General features: G+C 56.7%; 3 protein-coding genes across 22 annotated transcripts in view; 1 reads left to right on the top strand and 2 right to left on the bottom strand.

The window, feature by feature from the left end:
- Positions 1–4,337, top strand: part of NFIX (nuclear factor I X) — a 104,635-nt gene extending 100,298 nt beyond the window's left edge. For all 13 annotated transcript variants that reach the window (XM_033198132.1, XM_033198128.1, XM_033198124.1 and 10 more), the window contains one exon: positions 179–4,337. Coding sequence is in view for 5 of the 13 variants with exons in the window: in XM_033198124.1 (XP_033054015.1) it covers positions 179–193 (15 nt within the window). In the remaining 8 variants the exon portion in view is untranslated. The remainder of the gene's footprint in view (positions 1–178) is intronic.
- A 241-nt stretch (positions 4,338–4,578) lies between these two features.
- Positions 4,579–8,705, bottom strand: LYL1 (LYL1 basic helix-loop-helix family member). 4 transcript variants are annotated; one of them, XM_033198134.1, is made up of 5 exons: positions 8,071–8,705; positions 7,703–7,962; positions 6,364–6,722; positions 6,179–6,270; positions 4,579–5,281 (listed from the first exon to the last, which is right to left on the bottom strand). In XM_033198134.1, the coding sequence occupies exons 3-5, from the start codon at positions 6,696–6,698 to the stop codon at positions 4,866–4,868; spliced, it is 843 nt and encodes a 280-aa protein (XP_033054025.1). In that variant the 5' UTR covers positions 6,699–6,722; positions 7,703–7,962; positions 8,071–8,705; the 3' UTR covers positions 4,579–4,865. The 4 variants fall into 4 exon arrangements, with proteins under 4 accessions (XP_033054025.1, XP_033054026.1, XP_033054027.1 ...); XM_033198135.1 differs by having other exon boundaries at positions 7,703–7,959; XM_033198136.1 differs by lacking the exon at positions 7,703–7,962 and adding an exon at positions 6,933–7,043.
- A 1,725-nt stretch (positions 8,706–10,430) lies between these two features.
- Positions 10,431–22,687, bottom strand: TRMT1 (tRNA methyltransferase 1). Of its 5 annotated transcripts, none has more exons than XM_033198112.1 (17): positions 22,546–22,687; positions 22,040–22,324; positions 21,891–21,946; positions 21,519–21,661; positions 21,171–21,358; positions 18,788–18,903; positions 18,597–18,709; positions 15,405–15,553; positions 15,156–15,242; positions 15,010–15,079; positions 14,791–14,925; positions 14,622–14,707; positions 13,275–13,383; positions 13,098–13,174; positions 11,015–11,134; positions 10,795–10,924; positions 10,431–10,609 (listed from the first exon to the last, which is right to left on the bottom strand). In XM_033198112.1, exons 2-17 carry the CDS (start codon positions 22,297–22,299, stop codon positions 10,463–10,465), a joined length of 1,986 nt encoding a protein of 661 aa, XP_033054003.1. In that variant the 5' UTR covers positions 22,300–22,324; positions 22,546–22,687; the 3' UTR covers positions 10,431–10,462. The 5 variants fall into 5 exon arrangements, with proteins under 5 accessions (XP_033054003.1, XP_033054002.1, XP_033054005.1 ...); XM_033198113.1 differs by lacking the exon at positions 10,795–10,924 and adding an exon at positions 10,707–10,762 and having other exon boundaries at positions 10,440–10,609; XM_033198111.1 differs by lacking the exon at positions 15,156–15,242 and having other exon boundaries at positions 10,435–10,609.

Raw genomic sequence — 22,687 nt, 5'->3', positions numbered from 1 at the left:
CACTAGGGGCAGAGTCTCTGAGGGGGCAGGGTTCTCGCAGGAGGGAGGGAGAGAATGGGGATACCCTTTCTTCTCCACCGGAACGAGGTGGGTGGTGGCTGCCCGGCACCCTGGCTCTTTGGGAGATGGGACCTGCCACAGCTGTTCTCAGTATCGCCTCTTTTTCATCCTGTTTCAGTCCTGGTTCCTCTGATAAGATCGACAAAAGAAACAACAAAATGAAAAGAAGAGGTTCCTCGAAAGGGGGGAGAAGAAATTTTGAGACATGGAAAAATCCCCCAGCCCAGCCCAGCCCCACCGAAAAGCAAAAATTACACGTCGTCAGCCACTCAGCCCTTCTCTCCTCCAGCCCGGGGACCCCTGTGGGCCCCAGAAGCAGCCCAGTTCTCGGAGAGCCCTTGGAAGGGGTCTCGGTGGAGCTGTGCACCAGCAGCCAAGCAGAAAGAAACATGCGACATGGACTCTGTCAAGTAGAGGACAGAAAGCAAGAAAGGATGCAGAACTGCCTTCCTCCCCACCACCCCGCCCCGGCCTTCTGGGGAAGGAACAAAGTCCCCAAGCAAAGCAACCAGCACAGTTCTGAAGGGGCCTGGCCTCCACCCTCACCCCTTCCTAGGGGAACCCCACCCTCCACATGGTCGGAGCTGTCCTAGGGAGCCTGGAGGACCAGCTTGTAAAGATGATGGGGTTTAGATCCCTCAGGCTCTGCCCTCCAGACTCCGCCCTTCCCTTCCTCCCTCCCTCCCTCCCTCCCTGCCAAGGCTCCAGCTTCTTCCCCCAGCTGTTCCGGACCAGGAGGGGGAGAGCAGCCTCCACTTACCCCACCCCACCCTCGGGCTAAAAGCCTCCAGGTGGGCCGGGGGTGACCCCTGGAGCTAGTTGCGTGTCCCAGAATGGAGGGTGTTCTGTCACCCCACCCTGAGCCGCAAGAGCAGTTCCTGGGGCCCTGGACCCCTCTGTACAGTCCATAGGAGAAAGTCGGAATGCTCTCGACGGCCTCATCCTAGCCTGGGACAGGCCCCTTCTCCCCTCTCTCTGCAGGCCAGGAGGGCCTCCTTCCTGCCACGAGGGAGGGGAGTCGGGCCCCAGGTCGCCCCCGCCCCCAGCCCTGCATGCAGGTGCCCTCGCTCCGCCCCATCAGTCCCTGCCCCTGCCCCTCACGCAGACTGCCCTGCTGGGGCCGGGCCGGAGGGTGGAGCAGAAAGGGGACCCCGGAGCCAAGCGAGGAGGACCAGGCAGCCGCCGCTGCCGCCGCTAAGTCACCACCTGCGCTTAGGTAGGCGTCCTGCTCGCCGACTTTCAGTTCCTTGGGAGGGTGTTGGGTGTCGTCCTTTTCAAAAGTGTTTTGGAGCTTTCTGTGCCCCCCACTTTCCCCCTGCCCCCCCGTGGCCACTTTTCTCTGGATTTTAGCTGTAATGTCTTTAATCTTTATTTAGGGGTGGGGCATTCATTGTTTGGGTCTTTTGCTGTTGGAATGGGAACTCCTCCATTTGAGCAACTTGGGAACAATTTGGTAACACACCACAGGAAGTAGCTCTCCCCCCCAGCCCCCTCCTCCCTCAAGGAGGGTTGGGGGGCCTGTCCAGAGGGTCTTCAGAAGCCCCCCTGGGAGGGAGGGGAGGATGAGCACGCCCAGCTCCCCTCCAGGGTGTGACTTGGCCCCTCTGGCTTGTCTTTCTGTGCCTTACTCCCTCCTCCTGCGTCTCCCGTCCCTGGCCCCTTCTCGAGTCCTTGTGCCTCTCTCTTTCTCTCTTTCTTCATTGTATGAAAACACAAAGCACAGGTCAGGATCCTCTGAAAGAAAATCCAACATTGCACCACGTAGGGGTGGGTTATGGGCTGTATTTATTGTGAATCTAGTTGGTGAGGCTGTGGCCCTGAGCATGCGGAGGGAGGGAAGAGAGGAGGGAGTGTCTGGGGAGGGGAGGAGGTCGGCGACCTGGGGCCGAAGGGGCAGGCAGGTGGTGCCTGCTACCCAGCTGGAAGCCACAAGGTGGCTGACCCCAGGGACAGCTTTTGTTGGAAGTTGAGTGAAGCCCTCCCCCTGTCCTCAGCGTGCAGCCCTAGAGGACCCCAGGGCTGAGGGGCAGTGGATCCTGCGGGAGTCTCCCGGGGCATGGGGAGTAAGGCCCCGGGGGGTGGGGGGCCGGGTGGGCCGGGCGTGACGCGCGGTCAAAGTGCAATGATTTTTCAGTTCGGTTGGCTAAACAGGGTCAGAGCTGAGAGCGAAGCAGAAGGGGCTCCCTGTCCGGCCGCACGCGCCCTTTCCCTCGACGACAGTCGGGGCCTCGGGCGCTGTGTGACTGTGGGAGCCAGGGTCTGCGGGGCGCCTGCCCGGGCGAGGTCGGAAGCTGCAGGCCAGCTGGGCCCGGGCCGGAGCGTGCCCGGCGGGGCTGCCCGGGCGGGCAGGGGGTGGGGGCTGCTCCTTTCCCAAGTGTTGTTGTGAGGGGCAATGAGGGCAACAGGAGATGTGGGGACGTGTTAGGAGAGAAAAAAAAAAAAAAAACAAAAATATATATGGGGGAAATGAACTTTTTTTTTTTCATTGAACCAAGTGCAATGCATCAGAGAGTTTTCCTATCTTTGTATGTTAAGAGATTAAGAAAAAAAATTCTATTTTTGTTGTAATGTCCTCGCGGCTCTGGGGACGCTAAAAGAACCGGGCCTGCCCCGCCCTGTGCGGGGATAACGAAAGCTGAGTGTTTTTCCCTTTTTTTTCGTTCGTTTTTAGTTTTTTTTTTCAAGTCGTTTTCCTGCGTTGACGAGGATGATCTGGGGTTTTTATTTGTTTCGTCGTTCGTTCTCAGTTTCGGTGGGAGGGCTGAAGGAAACGTTCACATTTTAGAGTTTAAAAAAAACACCTCGACATTTAAAAAATAACCAACACAAGATCAAAAAGGAAAAGGACGAGAGAAAAATTATTTTTAAGATAATTAAACATAAAACCCTGGTGCTTCTTACATTATAAAGTACGTTTTAAAGAACCCACAAACTATTATACATAAGTTTATGAATCAATTAAATATCCTGCACTTGTTAGGAATACGCATATCCCTTCTTTGTTGAGTTTAACGGAACGGGACAGCGGCGTGCCCCCGGCGGCTGGACTGCTCCGGTCGCGGGTCTCCCCGGGCGCCCCTCCCTGGGGCCCAGCACCCCCTCCTCGCCCCATCCCCATCTGGGTACAGGGGCGCGGCAGGGGTCCCCGGCCCCTCCCCCGCAGAGGTCAATGCCAACGAACAAACGTCCCCTCCCTCCCTCCCTCTCTGCCCCGAGCGCCCTTCTTTGAGCCAGACGCCAACTTGACCCTCACCAGCATTATCAGGAGCGCGCTCAGCAAGTTGGTAGTTTCCTCCCCACTTTCCCGGCGCCCCTCCCGCCCCCATTCAACATCTCTCATCCTATCCCTGATCCCCTCCGGGGAACACCGGGAAGGCTCGACGCTCCAGGACAGGACCAGCCACGCTGACAGGTCGATTTGCCCAGGCCCGCGCCCGCACGCACGCACGCACACGGCCCCGCACACAGCCCCGCCCCACCCCGCAACCAGCCCTGTCGACTGCCTTACACACCCGCCCCCCGCGCTGGCCGGCCGACCTAGTGCCTTGTTCTCACCCCCGTGCTGGCGGAGCGGACGCCGCGCTCTGGGTCCCAGAGGGGCCGGGTGGCTCAGACGACCCACCACTCCCCCACCCCGACCGTGCTGAACAGACCCCCCACACGAGAGAAAATAAAGGAGCAATAAAGTCACGAGAACTTTCGTCCCCCAATCGAGAGCCCGAGGGGCACCCCAGCCCCGCCTCTGCTCCCCCCCACCCCACCCACCCTCGGGGCGCCCCCCTCCCCCCCGCAAGCCAGCCTGGGCCAGCCCCGCTTCGGCCCCTCCCGGGAGATCCGTGCGCCCGACCAGCACCAGCATCGCGGACCGCAAAGGCCGCCCGTCCCGTCAAACAAGTTTCTTCTTAGGCTAAGAAACGCAGTATATACGAGTATCTATATATAGTACTAATGGATTTGGTGTGCTTCCCCTTTAGCGTCCCCCTCCCTCTGCTCCTCCTCCTTCAGCCTGGTCTCCCCCTCTTCTCTGCCCTCCACCCCCGTCTCTGCACTGAGATACATAAGAAACAAGGGTAGTTTACTGTCTGTTTTGTTTTCTGGGTTTTCAGTGTCCTAGCGGAATGCAAGTAGGCAGCCAGCCCGTCTGTTCCCTCTCCGCCCCGCCCCACCCCGCCCCCGTCACTGCGCTTCTGTTATACCATCTTTGCCTGACTCTCTCCGGCTTCTCCATTGAATGGCTAATGTGTATGTGAAATAAAGAAATAAAGAAAAACAAACGCAAGAGCACCTGACCCTTCGCTAACGCGACCGTGCGGGACTGGGTCGGGGTCGGCAGGGTGCGTCCCCAACTTGGATTCTGCGCCTCTCTCCAAGCGCCGGGAGCGCAGCAGACGGCGTCGACAAGCGTCTGTCCCTGGGTCTCCGGGAGGGGCCGACGGTGAGAAAAGCGAAGGCTCCCCAGCCCCTCCTGGCCTCCCCCCGCGACCCCAGCCCGGAAAAAAATGAGGCACCACTTGGGTTCTATGACTGCTCTGCCATGTTAGTTTGCCAACCGCGCCCCTGCGAAGGGGACCCAGGCAAGGCCACTTCCACAGGGTGCTGGGTGATTTTTTTTTAAGGGTCTGCAGGTCCCTTGGGGGGCGATGATCACCCTTCCGGACCCCCGAGACCTTGCCCCTGACGTTTTCACTGGTCCTTCTTCGGGGGAGTTCGCACCCGAAAACGCGCAGCACGTCCACTGCCCTTTCCTCGACGGCCCTGGGCCGAGTCCCTGGTGCCCTCCGGCTCAGAAATGCTGGCGCGTGCGGTCACCGCACCTCTGGGCTCAAGGCGGTTTGCTCCATCTTTATTGGCCGGGCCGCCGCACCTGGGCTGCCGTTGGGGTCGGCCGGGGGCGCGGGCTGCGAGCGCGCTGCCGCTTCGGCCCTGCGTCCGGATCCCCGGCGGGCGTCGTCGTCTGGGACCCGGTGCACCGGCCGTTTGCGGGGCCCGGGCGGGGTGGGGCCTGCGGCCAGAGCTGCCGCTTGGTCGCGCAGCAGCCGCACCAGGAAGCCAATGTACTTCATGGCTAGGCGGAGCACCTCGTTCTTGCTCAGCTTCCGGTCGGGTGGGTGCGTCGGCAGCAGCTTCCTCAGCTCGGCAAAGGCGCCGTTAACGTTCTGCTGCCGCCAGCGCTCCCGGCTGTTGGTGAACACGCGCCGGGCCACCTTCTGGGGCTGGTGCCCTGTGGACAAGGAAGGCTGGGTTGGCGCCATGGCCCAAAGGGCGGCCTCTCCTGCCCTCCTGCTAGGCACGCAGCACCCTCGTGAGAACTTAAACCCAGGCCATGGGCTGGGACTTTCTCCACCCAAAGGGTCCACGGGTAGCTCCACCCAGACAAGAATCATCACAGGCCCGGCCTACGGACAATGGCCTGCTGTGTCTGTGACTATGGGCTCCTTTATGTCAATAACTGAGATTCCCTAAGGAAAGATTTCCTTGTGGTTGTTTGGGAAGCTGTCCCTGGGGACCTCATTCAGAGCATGCCCAAGTGTGGCTGGCTGGGTGTGCTCGTGGGTCTGAGAGGTCCTCTCATTATGACTGACTGACTGTCCTGTGTCTCATAGGCTGTGTGAGACTCTTATGTCTCATGGCTGTGGTTATGTGTGATGTTGCCATGTGGCTGTTTCATGAGTGGCTGTGGTTGTGTGGCTGATTCTTGTGTGGCCATGGTCCTAAGTGGCTGTGGTCCTGTGGCTGTCTTGTGTGTGGTTGTGGTCCTGTGGCTGTCTCTTGCATGGCTGTGGTCTTGTGGCTGTCTTTTGCGTGGCTGCACATTCTAGTGGAGCTGTCATTTTGTGGCTCCTATACCTGGTGCAGCATGCTCTGTTTTGCCATGACTGCGGCTACAAGGCCTGGCCTGTTGGGTGGCGGTGGTTGTGTGGGGCTGGCTATGGGACTGCGGTTGTGCACATGGGTAGAACCTGTGTGGGCTGTTCTCTGTGTGTGCTGGAAGCACCTCTCCCCAAAGTGGGAGTAGAGGACAGACGTGAGCCCCACACAGAGACAGCCGGGCCTTCCATGCACCCACAAGTGCACACACAGGCACGCAAACCCACAAGGCACACAAACCCACACTCACCCTCAGCCAGGTCCAGCTCACAGTGGCTTGGTCTCCGCTTCAGCCGGCTGCTAGGGAAGACGCTAAAAGGTCCTGCTGGCCCAATGTAGACACTGTAAGGGGTCGTGGGTCACTAATGCCTTGTGGGCAAGGACCCTGGCCCCCAATCCCCACCCCACCCCACCCCGCCCCAGCTCCCCACTGACCTGTTGAGGAAGGGGTGAGGGTGGTAGTGCAGGGCCAAAGTGGGTGGGGCAGTTCCCAGGGTGGAGAGTTGCAGCAGCGGGGGCCGCAGGGTGCCCAGCTCTGTGGTGGGCATGGCTGCCCCTAGGGGCCTGCTGTGGCCCAGGCTGATCACTGGTACACCAGGTGGCAGCCTGGGGGGCGAGGAGCCTCCTCGGTGGCCCACCTCCTCCACCTGCGGGGGCCCAGGTGAGGCAGGCTTAGGGGGTGGGGCAGGCGCTGGGCTGGGGGCACACACCATCTCTGCCTTCTCAGTCATGGTGGGGCCCACCTCTGCCTGTGCCTGAGGCGGGCACATGGACCCCGACGTGGGGGTACTCACCTGTGGGAAAGAAGGCAGCCAGTGGGAAGGAGGACTAGGTGCCCTGCTCCCACCTTCTTAGCCCAAAAAAACCCTCAAATGGGAAGGAGGGAGGGGGAGGGGGAAAGGAGGAGGGGAGAGGTTTCAGTAGGCAAAGGCAGATGGCAGGGGCAGGCCCAGAAACTTCCAGGACATGGGAGGGGGTCCTGCGTTAGAGTAGGAGGCGCCCACCTAGGTGCTAGGCAGCGCACTGTCCCTGAGCTCTTTGTGACCCAGGAGGGGCGCTGTTGCCCAGGCTCTGAGCAAATATTCCTTCTTCCAGAATTCCCTCACCTCTGCAGCCTGGAGAGGGAACAAGGCAGGGAGCCCCTAACTGATCCTGGGATCCCCAGAAACCCCAAGATTAACCCTGTTACCCTCAGATCTGAAGATCCAATCCAGAGACTCCTCATTGACTCACTGATAACATGTGAGCTTGGAATCCCTCCAAGATGGACTCTGACCCTTCACAGATGCCCCCCACCCCCCACCCAGGCTGACCCTCTGCACCTCAGGAATGACTCTGCGGTTCTTCCCATTGCTGTCCCTGAAAGTGCTCTGTAATTGCTCTAGTGACCCCCATTCCCACTGCAAACGTCCCCCATAGGAACCCTGTGACCCCACTACTGACACTATGACCTCAAATGCTGACCCTAGACCCCCAAACACTGACCCCACTGCCCAGTTCAGTCATGTCCCAACCCTCCCTCTGGCTTGGAAGCCCCCACCCTCATCAGCATCCACACTTTTAAAAATTTGTTTATTTTTTAGATACAGGGACTCCCTCTGTTGCCCAGGCTGGAGTGCAGTGGTGCAGTCATAGCTCACTGCAGCCTCAAATTCCTGGACTCAAGCCATCCTCCTGTCTCAGCCTCCTGAGTAGCTGAGAGTATAGGCATGTGCCACCATGCCCAGCTAAATTTTTAAAAAAAATTAATTTTTCAATAGAGACAGGTTCTCACTCTGTTGTCTAGGGTGGTCTGGAACTCCTGGGCTCAAGTGATCCTCCTGCCTCAGTCTCCCAAAGTGCTGGGATTACAGGCATGCACCACCATGCCCCTCCATCATCCACACTTTTGCATAATGTTTTGACATCCCTGTTTGCTCTTGGTTCCAGAGTCCAGGATGTCCCAGCAAGGTGTGAGACTCTTGGCCCCTCTGCCCTGTCTTCCTCAGCTAGGCCCTGGGGAAGCAGGCCTGGCCCCTCACAAGTGGGTCCCTGCTGATTGATGAATGAATGAATGAATGAATGAATGAACGAACGAACAAAGGAATGCAGGCTGGGTCCCAGGCCTGGGATCCTCCACCTTTAGGCCGGTTCCCCTCTTACCCCAGCACTGTTCCTGCAGCCTGGTGAGTGCCCTGGCTCTGTCCCGTCAGGGTTGGCAGTCTGGGCCAGGGTGTGGTTTCCAGCGTCAGGCCAGGCTCTGCCGTCTCGCTCGGGTCCGGCCTCAATGCTCCAGGCTCCGGCGTTGGGCCGCGCCTCCTCGTGGGCCTCGGAGGGCCAGGATAGCCGAGGTCTCCGCTTAGGTCTCCCCCAGGGAAAGTGAGCGGCTCCCGGGCCGGCCTTCCCTCTCCCCGCCCCCGGCGGCCCGGTTTCCTCCCTCTCACCCCTGGCGGCGCAGCGGCCGGAGGATGCTGGCCCAGTGCAGATAAGGGCCGGGTTGCCTGGCCGCGCCTGATAAGGAGCCGGGCTGACCCCGGAGGAAACCAGCGGGCGGGGACCTAGTCGCGCGGGCCTCCCGGCCCCGCCCCCAGCCGGCGCTGGCAGGACTCGGTCCGCCACCCCTCAAGGCTTCGCCTTCCGCTCCCCCAGGCACTGGAGGGACCCCGGGCCTCTGGGGACCAGGGCCCGAGGGCAGCCGGGGAGGAAGGTGCCTGGATGCACACGGGGTAAACTGAGGCAAGGAAGCTGCCTCCTCTTATGTCCTCTGAGTCTGCCCTTTGGCTTTGAACACTCCCTGCCCGAATGTCTATGCTGATGGGGGTGAGGGAGAGCCCTTTCCGGCCTGTTGGGGCCGCGTGACCCTGGGCCCCCACCTTCTCCTCTCTTCACCCAGCCTGGTTCCTCTTTTTACAGAGGCCCTTCCCGCCTCTCCACCACCCCTACCCGGGAGTGGGGCACCCAAAGGGAAACAGTTCTAACAGTCTGGCCTTGGGTGTCCAGCCTGGGCAGGTGTCCCAAGCCTTCAGTACAGTATCCACACATTTCCAACCCCGGAAGGGTGAGAGGAAGTGCCATGGCTGTCAGGGGTGGGGTGGGAAGTTGGATTTCCGAGGGTGCCGAGGCTGGTGTGACCTTCCAGTAGATGCCCAACAGGTCCCCACAGTTCTAGGCCTCTTGGCTACAGCATCACATAACTCCAACTGGGTGGTCCGTGGCCCTCACCCCACAGCACCCGGCCCCTTCATGGGGGGCAGGTATCCTGGCTTGGTGGTAAACCTCAAGACCCCTCCACACAGGGAGAGCTCTGGGCACAGCCAGGCCGCAGCAGCTACAGGACTGCCGCCCACTTGTGATACTCATGTTTGGCCCGTGTGTGTGTCTGGGCAACTGCAAGAGCCCCCAGGCAGGCACCCAGCACCAGGACTACTACCACCCCCGGAAGAATGGGGGGGAGCACAGGACCTCACGATCAACACCTCCATTGCTTTCCTCCAAAGCAGCAGGAACTAAAGTTTTATGCAATAAAGGCCAGGCGTGGTGGCTCATGCCTGTCATCCCAGCACTTTGGGAGGCTGAGACTGGCGGATTGCTTGGGCTCATGAGTTTGAGACCAGCCTGGAAAACATGGGGAAACCCCATCTCTACAACAAATACAAAAATTAGCTGGTTGTGGTGGTGCGTGCCTGTAGTCCCTACTACTCTGGAGGCTGAGGTGGGAGCATGGCCTGAGCCTGGGAGGTGGAGGTTGCAGTGAGCCAATATCGTGCCACTGCACTCCAGCCTGGGCCATACATCTAGACCTTGCCTCAAAAAAAAAAAAAAAAAAAAAGTTTAACCACTGAAACTAACTCTGATATCCCTACAAAGAGGTCCTAAGATTAGCCTCATTACATATGGGGATGAAGGGTGCAGGAGCCAGAGAGGGGATCCTACCCCAGAACTCTTCCTTAACGTTACTAAAGCCCACTCTGGAGGGCAGGGAGGGAGGGGTACAGCTCCCCCTCACTGGGTGTCTGGGCAGCAGCCTGCCAGGTCCCTCTTTGTGTGCACGCCCCCTCGGGCCTCAGGGCAGGAAGCACCTGGTCTGGAGCGGATGCACAGGGCGCCTGGTTCCGGTCCAGCTTCCGCCACTGCGGCCCCTGGAGAGCTGGGCCAAAGAAACCAGGCGGCGAGGAGGCAGCGGCGCGAGGACACGTGGGGGTTACCGGGCAGGAGTGCCCCCCTATGCGCAAGCCCGCGGCCTGGAGCGCGCTGAAGGTGGGAGGGGGAAGAGGGACAGAACCCCCCGCGGGAGCCAGCGCACAGCTGCCGCACCGTGGCCGCTTCGGGAACCGCAGGCTCCGGCTCTGGGGTGGCTCAGTGACACTCGCTGCAGAGGGGCCAACCACTGTGCAGATGGTCAGCTCCTACCTCCCATACAGGCTCAACATTCCAGTCAGACAGGGGCAAACGACCCACAGAGGAACAGAGGAACAGATCCCAGTATGCAGCTGTATGGATCAATACACAAACCACAGGCAATCGAGAGAAGGTGACGTGACATCTCTTTATTGGTTCAGTCTATGCCTGGCCTAGCGACATCCCCAGGTCCACGGGGGCTCTGGTTGGAGGTCTCTGGACAGTCAGGGGCAGCCTCAGCAGAAACCCTGGGTGTCGGGGGGCTATGGGAGTAGCAGCACTGGTCCCCGCGTTGACAGGTGCCCTGGTGGGAAGATGGTGGGTGTGAACCCCTGCCTCGAGCTCAGCAGCCCCTGATGGGTTCCTTTTCTGGAATGGGAAGCCCACTCCCAAGCACTTGCCTGGCTCCAGCTCCCCCAGTTCTCTCCCTGTTGCCCAAAGGGGAGACTCACATGTCCTGCAGTGGGAGAAAGGGAGGAGGGACCTCACCTTCTTAAACCTCTTGCAAGGAAATGTCTTGAGCCGGGCAGCCCGCTGGGCCACATCTTCTGGCGGCTCCTTCCGCTTGTTCTGAAGCAGCCTGCGTCTCTCCTCCATAGCTTCGTCGGCCGCCTTGCCCCTGTGCCAGGGGAGGAGTAGGTGGGACCTCATCTGCCCTTTACCCCTGCTTTCTCTGGCTGAGCCCCACCCCCACTCTACCACCACTCACCCTGGCCGGGCACGAGGCCGGGGACCCCAGTTGGCCTCTGGGTTGGCCTGGAAGCGCTTGAGTCCTCGCTGGCGGGAGCTGGGGTTGGCATCTTCCCTGATGGTGAAGTTGGCCTGCAGCCTAGGGAAGCAGGGGTGGGGCGTCGGGGCTGGGGGCAGCTGCCACACGAGTGTGTCCCAGCTCCCCACAGGGCCTGTCTGCCTCCACCACACAGCACGAGGTGTCTGCTCATGTCAGAATTCTCTCATTCATCTAATAAACATTTTTGGTTTTTTTCAAAGAGATAGGGTCTCCGCCAGGCACGGTGGCTCATGCCTGTAACCCCAACACTTTGGGAGGCCAAGGCAGGCGGATCACCTGAGGTCAGGAGTTGGAAACCAGCCTGGCCAACATGGTGAAACCCTGTCTCCACCAAAAATACAAAAATTAGCCGGGTGTGGTGCCGGGTGCCTGTGATACCAGCGACTCGAGACGCTGAGGCAGGAGAATCACTTGAATCTGGGAGGCGGAGGTTGCAGTGAGCTGAAATCATTATCGCTGCACTCCAGCCTGGGCAAAAGAGTGAGCCTCCGTCTAAAAAAAATAATGAAATAAAGATATACGGTCTCACTCTATTGCCCAGGCTGGAGTGCAGTGGTGTGATTGCCATCAAAGCTGCAGTCTGGAACTCCTGGGCTCAGGCAATCCTCCTATCTCCTCCTCAAGCTCCTGAGTAGCTGGGACAGCAGGCAGGTACCACCATGCCCGGCTAATTTTTTGTTTTTTTGTAGAGATGGAGTCTTACTGTGTTGCCCAGGCTGGTTTCAAATTCCTAGGCTCAAGCGATCTTCCTGCCTTGGCCCCCAAAGCACTGGGATTACAGGAATGAGCCACCACGCCTGGCCCTAATAAACATTTTTATTTAACGACTGTGTGCCTGCATTGTTCTCAGTGTTGGGAATAGACAGTGAACAAAATGAACAAAAAGCTACCCCTGGTATGCTGATAATGCTAATTTTCTTTTCCCTTTTTTTTTTTTTTTTTGAGACGGAGTCTCACTCTGTCGCCCAGACTGCAATGCAGTGGTGCAATCTCGGCTCACTACAAACTGCCTCAGGTTCAAGCGATTCACCTGCCTCAGCCTCCCGAGTAGCTGGGACTACAGGCATGTGCCACCACGCCTAATTTTTTTGTATTTTTAGTAGAGACGGTTTTGCCATGTTGGCCAGGCTGGTCTTGAATTCCTGACCTCAGGTGATGTGCCTGTCTTGGCCTCCCAAAGTGCTGGGATTACAGGTGTGAGCCACTACTCCCAGCCCAGTCAGCAGATTTTGTTATTTTTATTTTTATTTATTTATTTATTTTATTTATTTTTTTGAGACAGAGTCTTGCTCTGTCGCCCAGGCTGGAGTGCAGTGGTGCGATCTTGGCTCACTGCAAGCTCCGCCCCCTGGGTTCACGCCATTCTCCTGCCTCAGCCACCCGAGTAGCTGGGACTATAGGCGCCTACCACCACACCCAGCTAATTTCTTTTTGTGTGTGTGTATTTTTAGTAGAGATGGGGTTTCACCATGTTAGCCAGGATGGTCTCAATCTCCTGACCTTGTGATCTGCCTGCCTCGGCCTCCCAAAGTGCTGGGATTACAGGCGCAAGCCACTGCGCCCGGCTATTTTTTTATTCTTTTTGAGATGGGAGTCTCGCTCTGTCACTCAAGCTGGAGTGCAATGGCGTGATCTAGACTTGCTGCAACCTCTGCCTCCCGGGTTCAAGTGATTCTCCTGTCTCAGCCTCCCGAGTAGCTGGGATTACAGGCACCCACCACCACACCACGCCCACCTAATTTTTGTATTTTTAGTAGAGATGGGGTTTCACCATGTTGGCCAGGCTGGTCTTGAACTCCTGACCTCAGGTGCCTCAGCCTCCCAAAGTGATGGGATTACAGGCGTGAGCCACCTACCCAGCCCCAGTCAGCAGATTTTGAATCTCATTTGAAGAATGGGCACAAGTCAACACAGATGGGGCAGCATCTGTGTTGTCTGCACACACGTGTGCTTCCCATGCCTATGGGCAGCCCGGGCCCCTCCCGCATGTGCTTGCCCCTACCTGGGTTCCACACTGAGAATGCGGAATGCTGGGCTGGTCTCTGATAGTCGTTCCCGTTTCACCGGACATTCCTTCTCCTGGGGGCAGAGGTCAGAGGTTAGGGAGGACTAGGCCCACGGGACCTCCAGGTGACCACCACCTGCCCTCCCACCTGCATGAGGTCAGCCCTGCCCTCACCCAGCAACGCATGATGTCCCAGAGGGCGGAGGCAGGGGCATCCGTCTTCACAGCGTTCTTACAGGCGTGGGAGAGCGAGACCCGGAAGTCAGCATGGAGGAGGGCTGACCTGGGGAACAGCAGGGATCGTGAGGGAGACGCCAGACCCCTTTACCCCAAAGCCTGAGCTGACCAGTGTGGGTCAGACTACCTTCGGCAAGGGCTCATGGCTACAGAGTTCATTTCTTTTCTTTCTTTTTCTTTTTTGAGATGGAGTCTTGTTCTGTCGCTCAGGCTGGAGTGCGATGGCGCAGTCTTGGCTCACTGCAGCCTCCCCCTCCTGGGTTTAAGCGATTCTCCTGCCTCAGCCTCCCGAGTAGCTGGGACTATAGGCACGTGCCACCACGCCCAGCTAATTTTTGTGTTTTTAGTATAGACGAGGTTTCACCACGTTGGCCAGGATGGTCTTGATCTCTTGACCTTGTGATCCGCCTGCCTCGGCCTCCCAAAGTGCTGGGATTACAGGCATGAGCCACCACGCCAGGCCTTCTTTTTCTTTACCTTTTTTTTTTTTTTGGAGGTGGAGTCTTACTCTGCCGCTCAGGCTGGAGTGCAATGGCGCAGTCTTGGCTCACTGCAGCCTCTGTCTCTCAGGTTCAAGCGATTCTCCTGCCTCAGCCTCCTGAGTAGCTGAGATTACAGGGGTGGGTCACAACACCCGGCTAATATTTTTGTATTTTTAGTAGAGACGGGGTTTCGCCATATTGGCCAGACTGGTCTCAAACTCCTGGCCTCAAGTGATTCACCGGCCTCAGCCTCCCAAAGTGCTGTGATTATAGGCATGAGCCAATAAGCCTAGCCTAATTTTTTTTTTTTTTTTAAGAGACAGGTTCTCACTCTATCACCCAGGCTAGAGTGGCACGATCACAGCTCACTTTAGCATCAAACTCCTAGCCCAAATGATCCTCCTGCCTCAGCCTCCTGAGTAGTTAGGACTATACGCATGTACCACCATGCCAGACTAATATATATATATATGTGTGTGAGTGTGTGTGTATGTGTGTATATACATATATATGTGTATATATGCATACGTATGTATATGTGTGTGTGTGTGTGTATATATATTTATTTATTTAATTTATTTTTTAGAGATAGGGACTTATTATGTTGCCCAGGTTGGTCTTGAGCACCTGGCTTCAAGTGATCTTCCTGCCTCAGCCTCCCAAGGTACTGGGATTACAGGCATGAGACACTGCACGGGGTTCTCCCTACCCCCTCACAAGTTCTATGCATGAGAATCCCTGGACTTGCCCCAGGCCACCCTGTGGTCAGGGACAGGCTCCTCCCGGCCCCAGGGGCTCTTACCGCAACTGGAGGAGGCTGGGCGTGTTGCAGTGAATGGTGCTGCTCAGCTGGTCCAGGGTGTAGTACAGAGGCACGTCCGGGAGCTCCTGCGATGGGGGACAGGATGGGCATGAGTAGAGATGGGTGGGCACAGGTGGAGCCCCCTCCCCCATCACAGCCCAGCCCTCACCTCAGTGATGACGCTCAGAACCCCTCGGATCCGCTCCGAGGTGTGGAAGCGGCCGGGGTTAGCGCTCACAGCCTCCAGGACACGGCCCACAAAATCCAGGTCATGGATGGGCTCTGCCCATACGGGGCCACCAAGCTGGGGGAGCACCGGGGACAGGTGAGCAGGTACCATGACCTCCGAGACCCTCTCGCTCCTCTGCCTCCCCTGGCCTCACCCTACCTGGTGTCGCTGCCCACAGTGCTCACACTCGGGGCTCACGGGGGGCCCACAGGCTGCAGAGAACTTGACCCTAAACAGAGAGGGGCGGTTGGTAGGGAGGGAGGAAAACCCTGGGACTCCCCTTCTCCTCCTTCCTCCCTGCTCACCGGCTGCCGGGGACTCCTGACGCTTTGCCGAGGCGCTGAAGGTGGTAGGCCCCGCAGCCCACACACTGGAACACCAGCGCCTGCTTGCTGTGGGGGGTATCAGTGGCCACGAGTTCCCAGCGTGACCACCACACCCCAATCCTCCCTTAGACTGGCTCTGTCCCTTAAAGAAGCCCCAGATCCCCCCAGGGCAAGTTCCCGTCTCCTCTCTCAATCCGCCACCTCCCCGCCCCCAGCCCCGGGGCTGACCTGGCTGAGGCCTTGACCTTGGCCTGGCCGGTGAAGACACGGACAAACACACGCACGTAGAAGTCAGCGCTGATGCTGAGCAGGGGCACCACAAAGCGCTGGTAGCAGTTGGCGCGGAGGTCCAGGCTGTGCAGGACGATTCTCAGGGCCTGGGGGTGGGGGCTGGGTGTCAGCCTCCCCTCCACTATCCACCCACCCCACCAGGAGCCCTATATGGTACTCACAAGTACAGGCTCAGGGCCAGCTCGCTGGTCTCCAACCCCACCCCCGAGAGTCCTGGCTGTGGGACCCGCAACAGGTAAGTATCCCCTCTCTGTGCATCAGTTTCCTCATCTGCAAAATCACAACAGTCCCTCTCTGTGGCACTGCTGGGAACACTAAATGACTGAGGAAAGCACAGACCCAGCCTATTCTGATTAGCATTATCGGTGTGCCCTGTAGCATTACTGAGGACCCACGTTCCCGCCCCCAAGGGCTCTGTGGGCATGAAGCAGGGATACTGGGTGCTGTAGAACTGCCAGGGCCTGGGCCAGGCACGGTGGCTCACGCCTGTAATCCCAGCACTTTGGGAGGCTGAGGCAGGTGGATCACCTGAGGTCAGGAGTTTGAGACCAGCCTGGCCAACATGACGAAACCCCCATCTCTACTAAAAATACAAAAAATTAGCCGGGTATGGTGGCGGGTGCCTGCTACTCAGGGGGCCGAGGCAGGAGAATCACTTGAACCTGTGAGGCGAAGGTTGCAGTGAGCCGAGATCTCACCAGCGCACTCCAGCCTGGGCAACAAGAGTGAAACTCCATCTCAAAAAAGAAAAAAGAAAACAGCCAGGGCCTTTCTGCTAGTGTGAGACTCTGATAGGGGAAAGGAGACAGCATTTCCCGGGCTGACTTGATGACTGGACCCTTTAGGAACAAGGATAAGAGCCCTCTCTGGCCCAGGCTGGAGTGCAGTGGCACTATCAAAGCTCACGATAACTTTGAACTCCTAGGCTCAAGTGATCCTCCTGCCTCAGTCTCCAGAGTAGCTGGGACCACAGGCATCCATCACCACACCTAGGTAATTTTTAGGGTTTTTTTTGTAGAGATGGGGTACTCACTATGTTGCCCAGGCTCCTAACCTCAAGTGATCCTCCTGCCTTGGCCTCCCAAAGTGCTAGGATTACAGGCATGAGCTGCTGCACGTGGACACTTAGTCTTCTTAAATCCTGATCGGACACTCGGCAGGGTCAGATCTTTTTTTTCTTTTTCTTTTTAGAGACGGACGGAGTTTTGCTCGTTGCCCAGGATGGAGTGCAATGATGTGAACTCGGCTCACTGCAACCTCCGCCTCCCAGGTTCAAGTGATTCTCCTACCTCAGCTTCCCAAGTAGCTGGGATTACAGGGGCCTGCCAATAAGCCCAGCTACTTTGTTTTTTTTGTACTTTTAGTAGAGACGGTATTTCACCATGTTGGCCAGGCTGGTCTTGAACACCTGACCTCAGGTGATCTGCCCACCTCGGCCTCCCAGAGTGCTGGGATTACAGGCATGAGCCACTGCGCCTGGCCTATTTCTTTTTCTTTCCTTTTTTTTTTTTTTTTTTTTTTTGAGACGTAGTCTCGCTCTGTCGCCCAGGCTGGAGTGCAGCAGTGGCGTACTTTCGGCTCACTGCAAGCTCCGCCTCCCAGGTTCAAGCCATTCTCCTGCCTCAGCCTCCGGAGTAGCTGGGATTGCAGGCGCCCGCCACCACGCCAGGCTAATTTTTTGTATTTTTAGCAGAAACTGGGTTTCACCGTGTTAGCCAGCATGGTCTCGATCTCCTGACCTCGAGATCCCCCCGCCTCAGCCTCCCAAAGTGCTGGGATTACAAGCGTGAGCCACCGCTCGTGGCCCTTTTTTTTTTTTTTTTTGAGACAGAGTCTCGCTCTGTCGCCCAGGCTGGAGTGCAGTGGCCTGATCTCCGCTCACTGCAACAAGCTCCGCCTCCCGGGTTCACGCCATTCTCCTGCCTCCGCCTCCGGAACAGCTGGGACTACAGGTGCCTGCTACCACGCCCGGCTTTTTTTTTTTTTTTTTTTTTTGAGACGGAGTCTGGCTCTGTCTCCCAGGCTGGAGTGCCGTGGCCGAATCTCAGCTCACTGCAAGCTTCACCTCCCGGGTTTACACCATTCTCCTGCCTCAGCCTCCGGAGTAGCTGGGACTACAGGCGCCCGCCACCTCACCCGGCTAGTTTTTGTATTTTTAGTAGAGACGGGGTTTCACCGTGTTAGCCAGAATGGTCTCGATCTCCTGACCTCATGATCCGCCCGTCTCGGCCTCGCAAAGTGCTGGGATTACAGGCTTGAGCCACCGCGCCCGGCCCCGGCTAATTTTTTGTGTGTTTAGTGGATACGGGGTTTCACCGTGTTAGCCAGGATCGTCTGGATCGCCCGGCCTCCTGATCCGCCCACCTCAACTTCCCAAAGTGCTGGGATTACAGGTGTGAGCCACTGCGCCCGGCCTATTTTTTTTTCTTTTCTGAGATGGGGTCTCCCTCTGCTGCCCAGGCTGGAGTGCAGTGGAGTGATCTTGACTCACTGCAACCTCCCTCTCCTGGGTTCAAGTGATTCTCCTGCCTCAGCCTCCTGAGTAGCTGGGATTACAGGTGCCTGCCACCACACCAGGCTAATTTTTCTATTTTTAGTAGAGACGGGGTTTTACCACGTTGGCCAGCTGATCTCAAACTCCTGACCTCAAGTGATCTGCCTTCCTTGGCCTCCCAAAGTGCTGGAATTACAGGCGTGAGGCACTGAGCCCGGCCTTCAGAATATCATTGTGCCCATTTTACAGATGCGAAAAAACTGAGGACCAGAAAGGTGAAGTCACTTGCCCAGAGCCACCATCAAAGCTAGGATTTAAACTCAGTCCTGGAAAAACCACCTTTAAAAAAAATATTTATTTTGAAAAGTTGTTTTAATACAGAAAACTAAAACAATGTGGCCATGCACTCTTATCCTGGCCAAAGCCACTGTCCCCAAATGACCACGATTATCAGCCCATGCTCTTAGGAACTATGTGGGTTGAAGACACGCCTGTCGTTAATAGCCTGGGATGCATCTGGCCATCTGCGTGGAGGAAGCTGAGCAGGTCTGAGGAGGGGGAAAGTGTATTGGGAAGGGACTCGGACAACCACCTGTCCCCCAGTCTCCCTGGCTGGCCGGCAGAGGGCCCCTCACCATCTCGTGGCAGGCCCGGCTCTTGAGGGCCATGGCCCCGTACTTGCTGTAGCATGTCTCCCCGCTGTTCCCTGCCAACACCGCCATGTCCGTGCAGGTCACACACAGCAACCCTGCAGAGAGGGGCTGGGCAGTGAGAACCCTCCAACACCCCAGGCCCTGCTCCCACCCCAGTGCCATCCCAGCCTCACCTCCTTCACTCACAGCCTGCACAGCTGCATCCAGGAAGGGAGTTGGGCTGCCATAGGGGTCCAGATCAATGACGTCAAACCTCTCCGACACCCTCTGGTGCTGGTACATCAGCATCCTGGGGGCAAAGAGGGCCAGGTCCTCAGCCTCCCGCGCCAGGTACCTTCTCTGTCCCCTACACATATTAACTCCTACAGCGCGGTGGTTTGGGTCTGAACTCCGGGGGCAGATTCCCAAGTTCAAGTCCTGGCTTATTTATTTATTTATTTTATTGTATATATTTTTGAGTCGGAGTCTTGCTTTGTCAGCCAGCTGGAGTGCAGTATCATGATCTCGGCTCCCTCCAACCTCCGCCTCCCCAGTTCAAGCAATTCTTGTGTCTCAGCCTCCCGAGTAGCTGGGACTACGAGCATGTGCCACCATGCCTGGCTAATTTTTCTATGTTTAGTAGAGACGGGGTTTCAACATGTTGGCCAGGCTGGTCTCAAACTCCTGACCTCATGTGATCCATCCGCCTCAGCCTCCCAAAGTGCTGAGATTACAAGTGTAAGCCACTGCACCCGGCCTTGGTCATTTATTAAACTGCACAATTTTCCTACTTAGGAAAAGAACCATGTGGACCTCAGTCCACACATCTAAAACAACAACAATACTGATATAAGACGTATCTGCCTGACACCATTTCAAGCAGTTTATAGACATATTAACACATTTTTTTTTCTTTCTTTGGAGACAGAGTCTCGCTCTGTCACCCAGGCTGGAGCGCAGTGGTGGGATCTTAGCTCACTTCAACTTCCACCTCCTGGGTTCAAGTGATTCTCCTATCTCAGCCTCCCAAGTAGCTGGGATTACAGGCACGTGCCACCATGCCTGGCTAATTTTTATATGTTTAGTAGAAACAGGGTTTTACCATGTTGGCCAGGCTGGTCTCAAACTCCCGACCTCGAGTGATCCACCCGCCTCGGTCTTCCAAATTGCTGGGATTACAGGGGTGAGCCACTGCGTCTGACCCCATTTTAAAATTTTTGTAGAGACAGGGATTTCACTGTGTTGCCTAGGCTGATCTTGAAATCCTGACCTCAAGCGATCCTCCTGCCTTGGCCTCTCAAAATGCTCGATTACAGGCATAAGTCACCATGCCCAGCTAATTAATTTTCATTGTCTGTGATTACTATTTGGATTCTAGTAGGGTCAGAAAAGTAAAAACTTTTTTCTCTGGAAAAGGTCAGATGGTATTTTAGGCTTTGTGAGTCATATATGGTACCTACTGCATATTCTTCTTTTTTAAGCTTTAAAAATGTAAAAAACATTCTTGGCTTGTGGGCCATTAATAAACCAGGCTAGGCCAGGCCAGGCGCAGTGGCTCACATCTGTAATACCAGCACTTTGGAAGGCCGAGGCGGGCAGATTACTTGAGGTCAGAAGTTCGAGACCAGCCTGGTCAACATGGTGAAACCCCATCTCTACTAAAAATATAAAAATTAGCCAGGCGTAGCCGGGTGCAGTGGCTCATGCCTGTAATCCCAGCACTTTGGGAGGCCAAGGCGGGCAGATCATGAGGTCAGGAGATCGAGACCATCCTGGCCAACATGGTGAAACTTCATCTCTACTATAAATACAAAAATTAGCCTGGTGTGGTGGCAGATGCCTATAGTTCCAGCTAGTTGGGAGGCTGAGGCAGGAGAATCACTTGAAACTGGGAGGCGGAGGTTGTGCTGAGCCAAGATCACGCCAGTGCACTCCAGCCTGGGCAACAGAACGAGACTCCATCTCAAAAAAAAAAATAAATAAATAAAAATTAGCCAGGTGTGGTGGCATGTGTCTGTAATCCCAGCTACTTGGGAGGCTGAGGCAGGGGAATCGCTTGAACCTGGGAGGCAGAAGTTGCAGTGAGCTGAGATCATGCCACTACACTCCAGCCTGGGCAACAAGGCTCAAAAAACAAACAAACAAGCAAACAAACAAACAAAAAAAAACAGGCTGTGAGCCCCATAGGCTATTGTTTGCCAACTCTTGCGAAGGTCACCAATTTTGCCTGTTTTGTTTCTTGATGCATTTCCAGCTCTGAAAACGGTGCCTGGCACATAGCAGACGCTGCATATACTGTGGCTCATTTGAATGAATAAAAGGAGTATAAGAAGTTAAAACAGAGACCAGAATGCTACTTATTTCTGGCACAGCGTATGGATCATACAATAATTATCTATTACTTACTCATCACAGCAACCCCTGGAAAACTAGTTTTCTCAGTTGACAGACAAGGAAACTGGGGGTCAAACAGGCTAAGTCACTCACTCAAGGTCATAGAGTGAGAATAGGACAGAGCCAGAATTTTGACCCCAGGCAGCCTTGTCCCATAGCTAGGCTGTGATGCCCAGAACCTACCGGGCATCGGCTTGGCTGGGCTGTACCAGGTGTGCCACGTCATTGAGCTGGACATTCCGGCGTATGAGATCCACAGCCCGGGCAGAGGCATCGTTTGCAACCACAGATCTGAGCCCAGGCACCTCTAGGGCAAATCGAATGGAACGTAGGCCTGAAGCTGCCAGGCCTTCCAGCACATGCAGGCCCTCCTGTTGGAGTAAGCAGAAAACCTCCCTCACATCTCCATCTCCTTCCTCTTCTGGGCCCCAAGGAGCCCCCACCACCCACCTCCTATAGCTCTCCCCCCTCCAGGAGCCCTCTGTCTCCCGCTAAATTCCAGGACTGCCAGCTGCTATGCTCAGGCCCCACCTCACAGATTTCCCCCACGGCCGCTGTGCGAGGTTGGTCTCCTGAGGCCAGGTTTTCATTCTCTTTCAGTTCAACCTTTTCCTCCTCTTGCTCTGACAAGTCCACGACCACCCTTTGCGTGTCCTTCTCTCCTGGCACCTTGACTGCAGCCACCCAGAGGCACAAGTCAGAGAGTAACGAAGTCCCCTCTGAGAAACCTCCCCTTAATCTCCAAAATATCTTCCCTGAAATCTCTGGGGAAAGGCTGAAGGAGCAGAACCCAGGGCCTGCTATGTGGCTGAAGCCTCTCTGGATTTGGGAGGCAGAAGGGCCCAGGCAGGGAGATAAGACTTGTGTGACCCCCGCCCGCCAGAAGCCTGGACCTCCACTCACTCTGGATTCCTTTGGCCCCAAGCTGAATGCGAGCAAACTCGGTGATCACAGCACATCTGGTGGGAGACAGAGGACTAGCTCATACCCCGCCCCCGCCATCCACACTGACCCACTAGCCTATGCCAGGTTGACCTCTGACCCCTGCTCACGTCAGGTCCCGATTGAATTCCTGCACCGGGTTATAAAAGACCTCGTTGGCGCTGGGAAAGGCGATTTTGGCAGCCCCCTCGGTGACTGTCGTCTCCTGGACTTCACGTGGGCATTCTTCTCCACAGGGCCCGGTGCCGTTCTCCATCGCTGCTTGATTCGGCAGCCCTGGGGACTGCCCCTCGAAAAACCGCGCTCTACAGAGCACACGGGTGGGGCGGAGAGTGAGGCTTAGCCACAGAACGATCCTTGCATGAGACATCCGCTGGTGCCTCTGTCCGCCAAGCCTGGTTCGGGGGGCGGGGAAAGACACAGAGAGGGTCAGAGAGCCGCATTCTGGGCCCAGGGGTGTTCTACATATCTATGAAGTAGAGACTAGGAAGATCTGCGGCCTCGGTAAGCTGATAACCCCTCGTTTTGGGGATGACTGGTCCCTGCGGAGCCGATGCCCTCGTGCAGCCCCGCCCTGAGTCCGAATCCCTTCCCGCGCTGCCCAGCCCCTCCTCACCTGGTCTCGTAGCCACAGAAAACCGAATTAGTCAAGGTGCACGTTTCTCGAATTAGGACCTGGGCGCCGCCATGTTGCCACAGTGGGTGGGGAAATCACATGATAGTGGTTGGCCAATCAATGAGGACATGGACGGTGGGCG

Source organism: Trachypithecus francoisi, unplaced genomic scaffold, assembly GCF_009764315.1.
Source record: "Trachypithecus francoisi isolate TF-2019V2 unplaced genomic scaffold, Tfra_2.0 Lachesis_group5, whole genome shotgun sequence".
Lineage (NCBI taxonomy): Eukaryota > Metazoa > Chordata > Mammalia > Primates > Cercopithecidae > Trachypithecus > Trachypithecus francoisi.
This window is presented reverse-complemented; position numbering and strand designations above follow the sequence as displayed.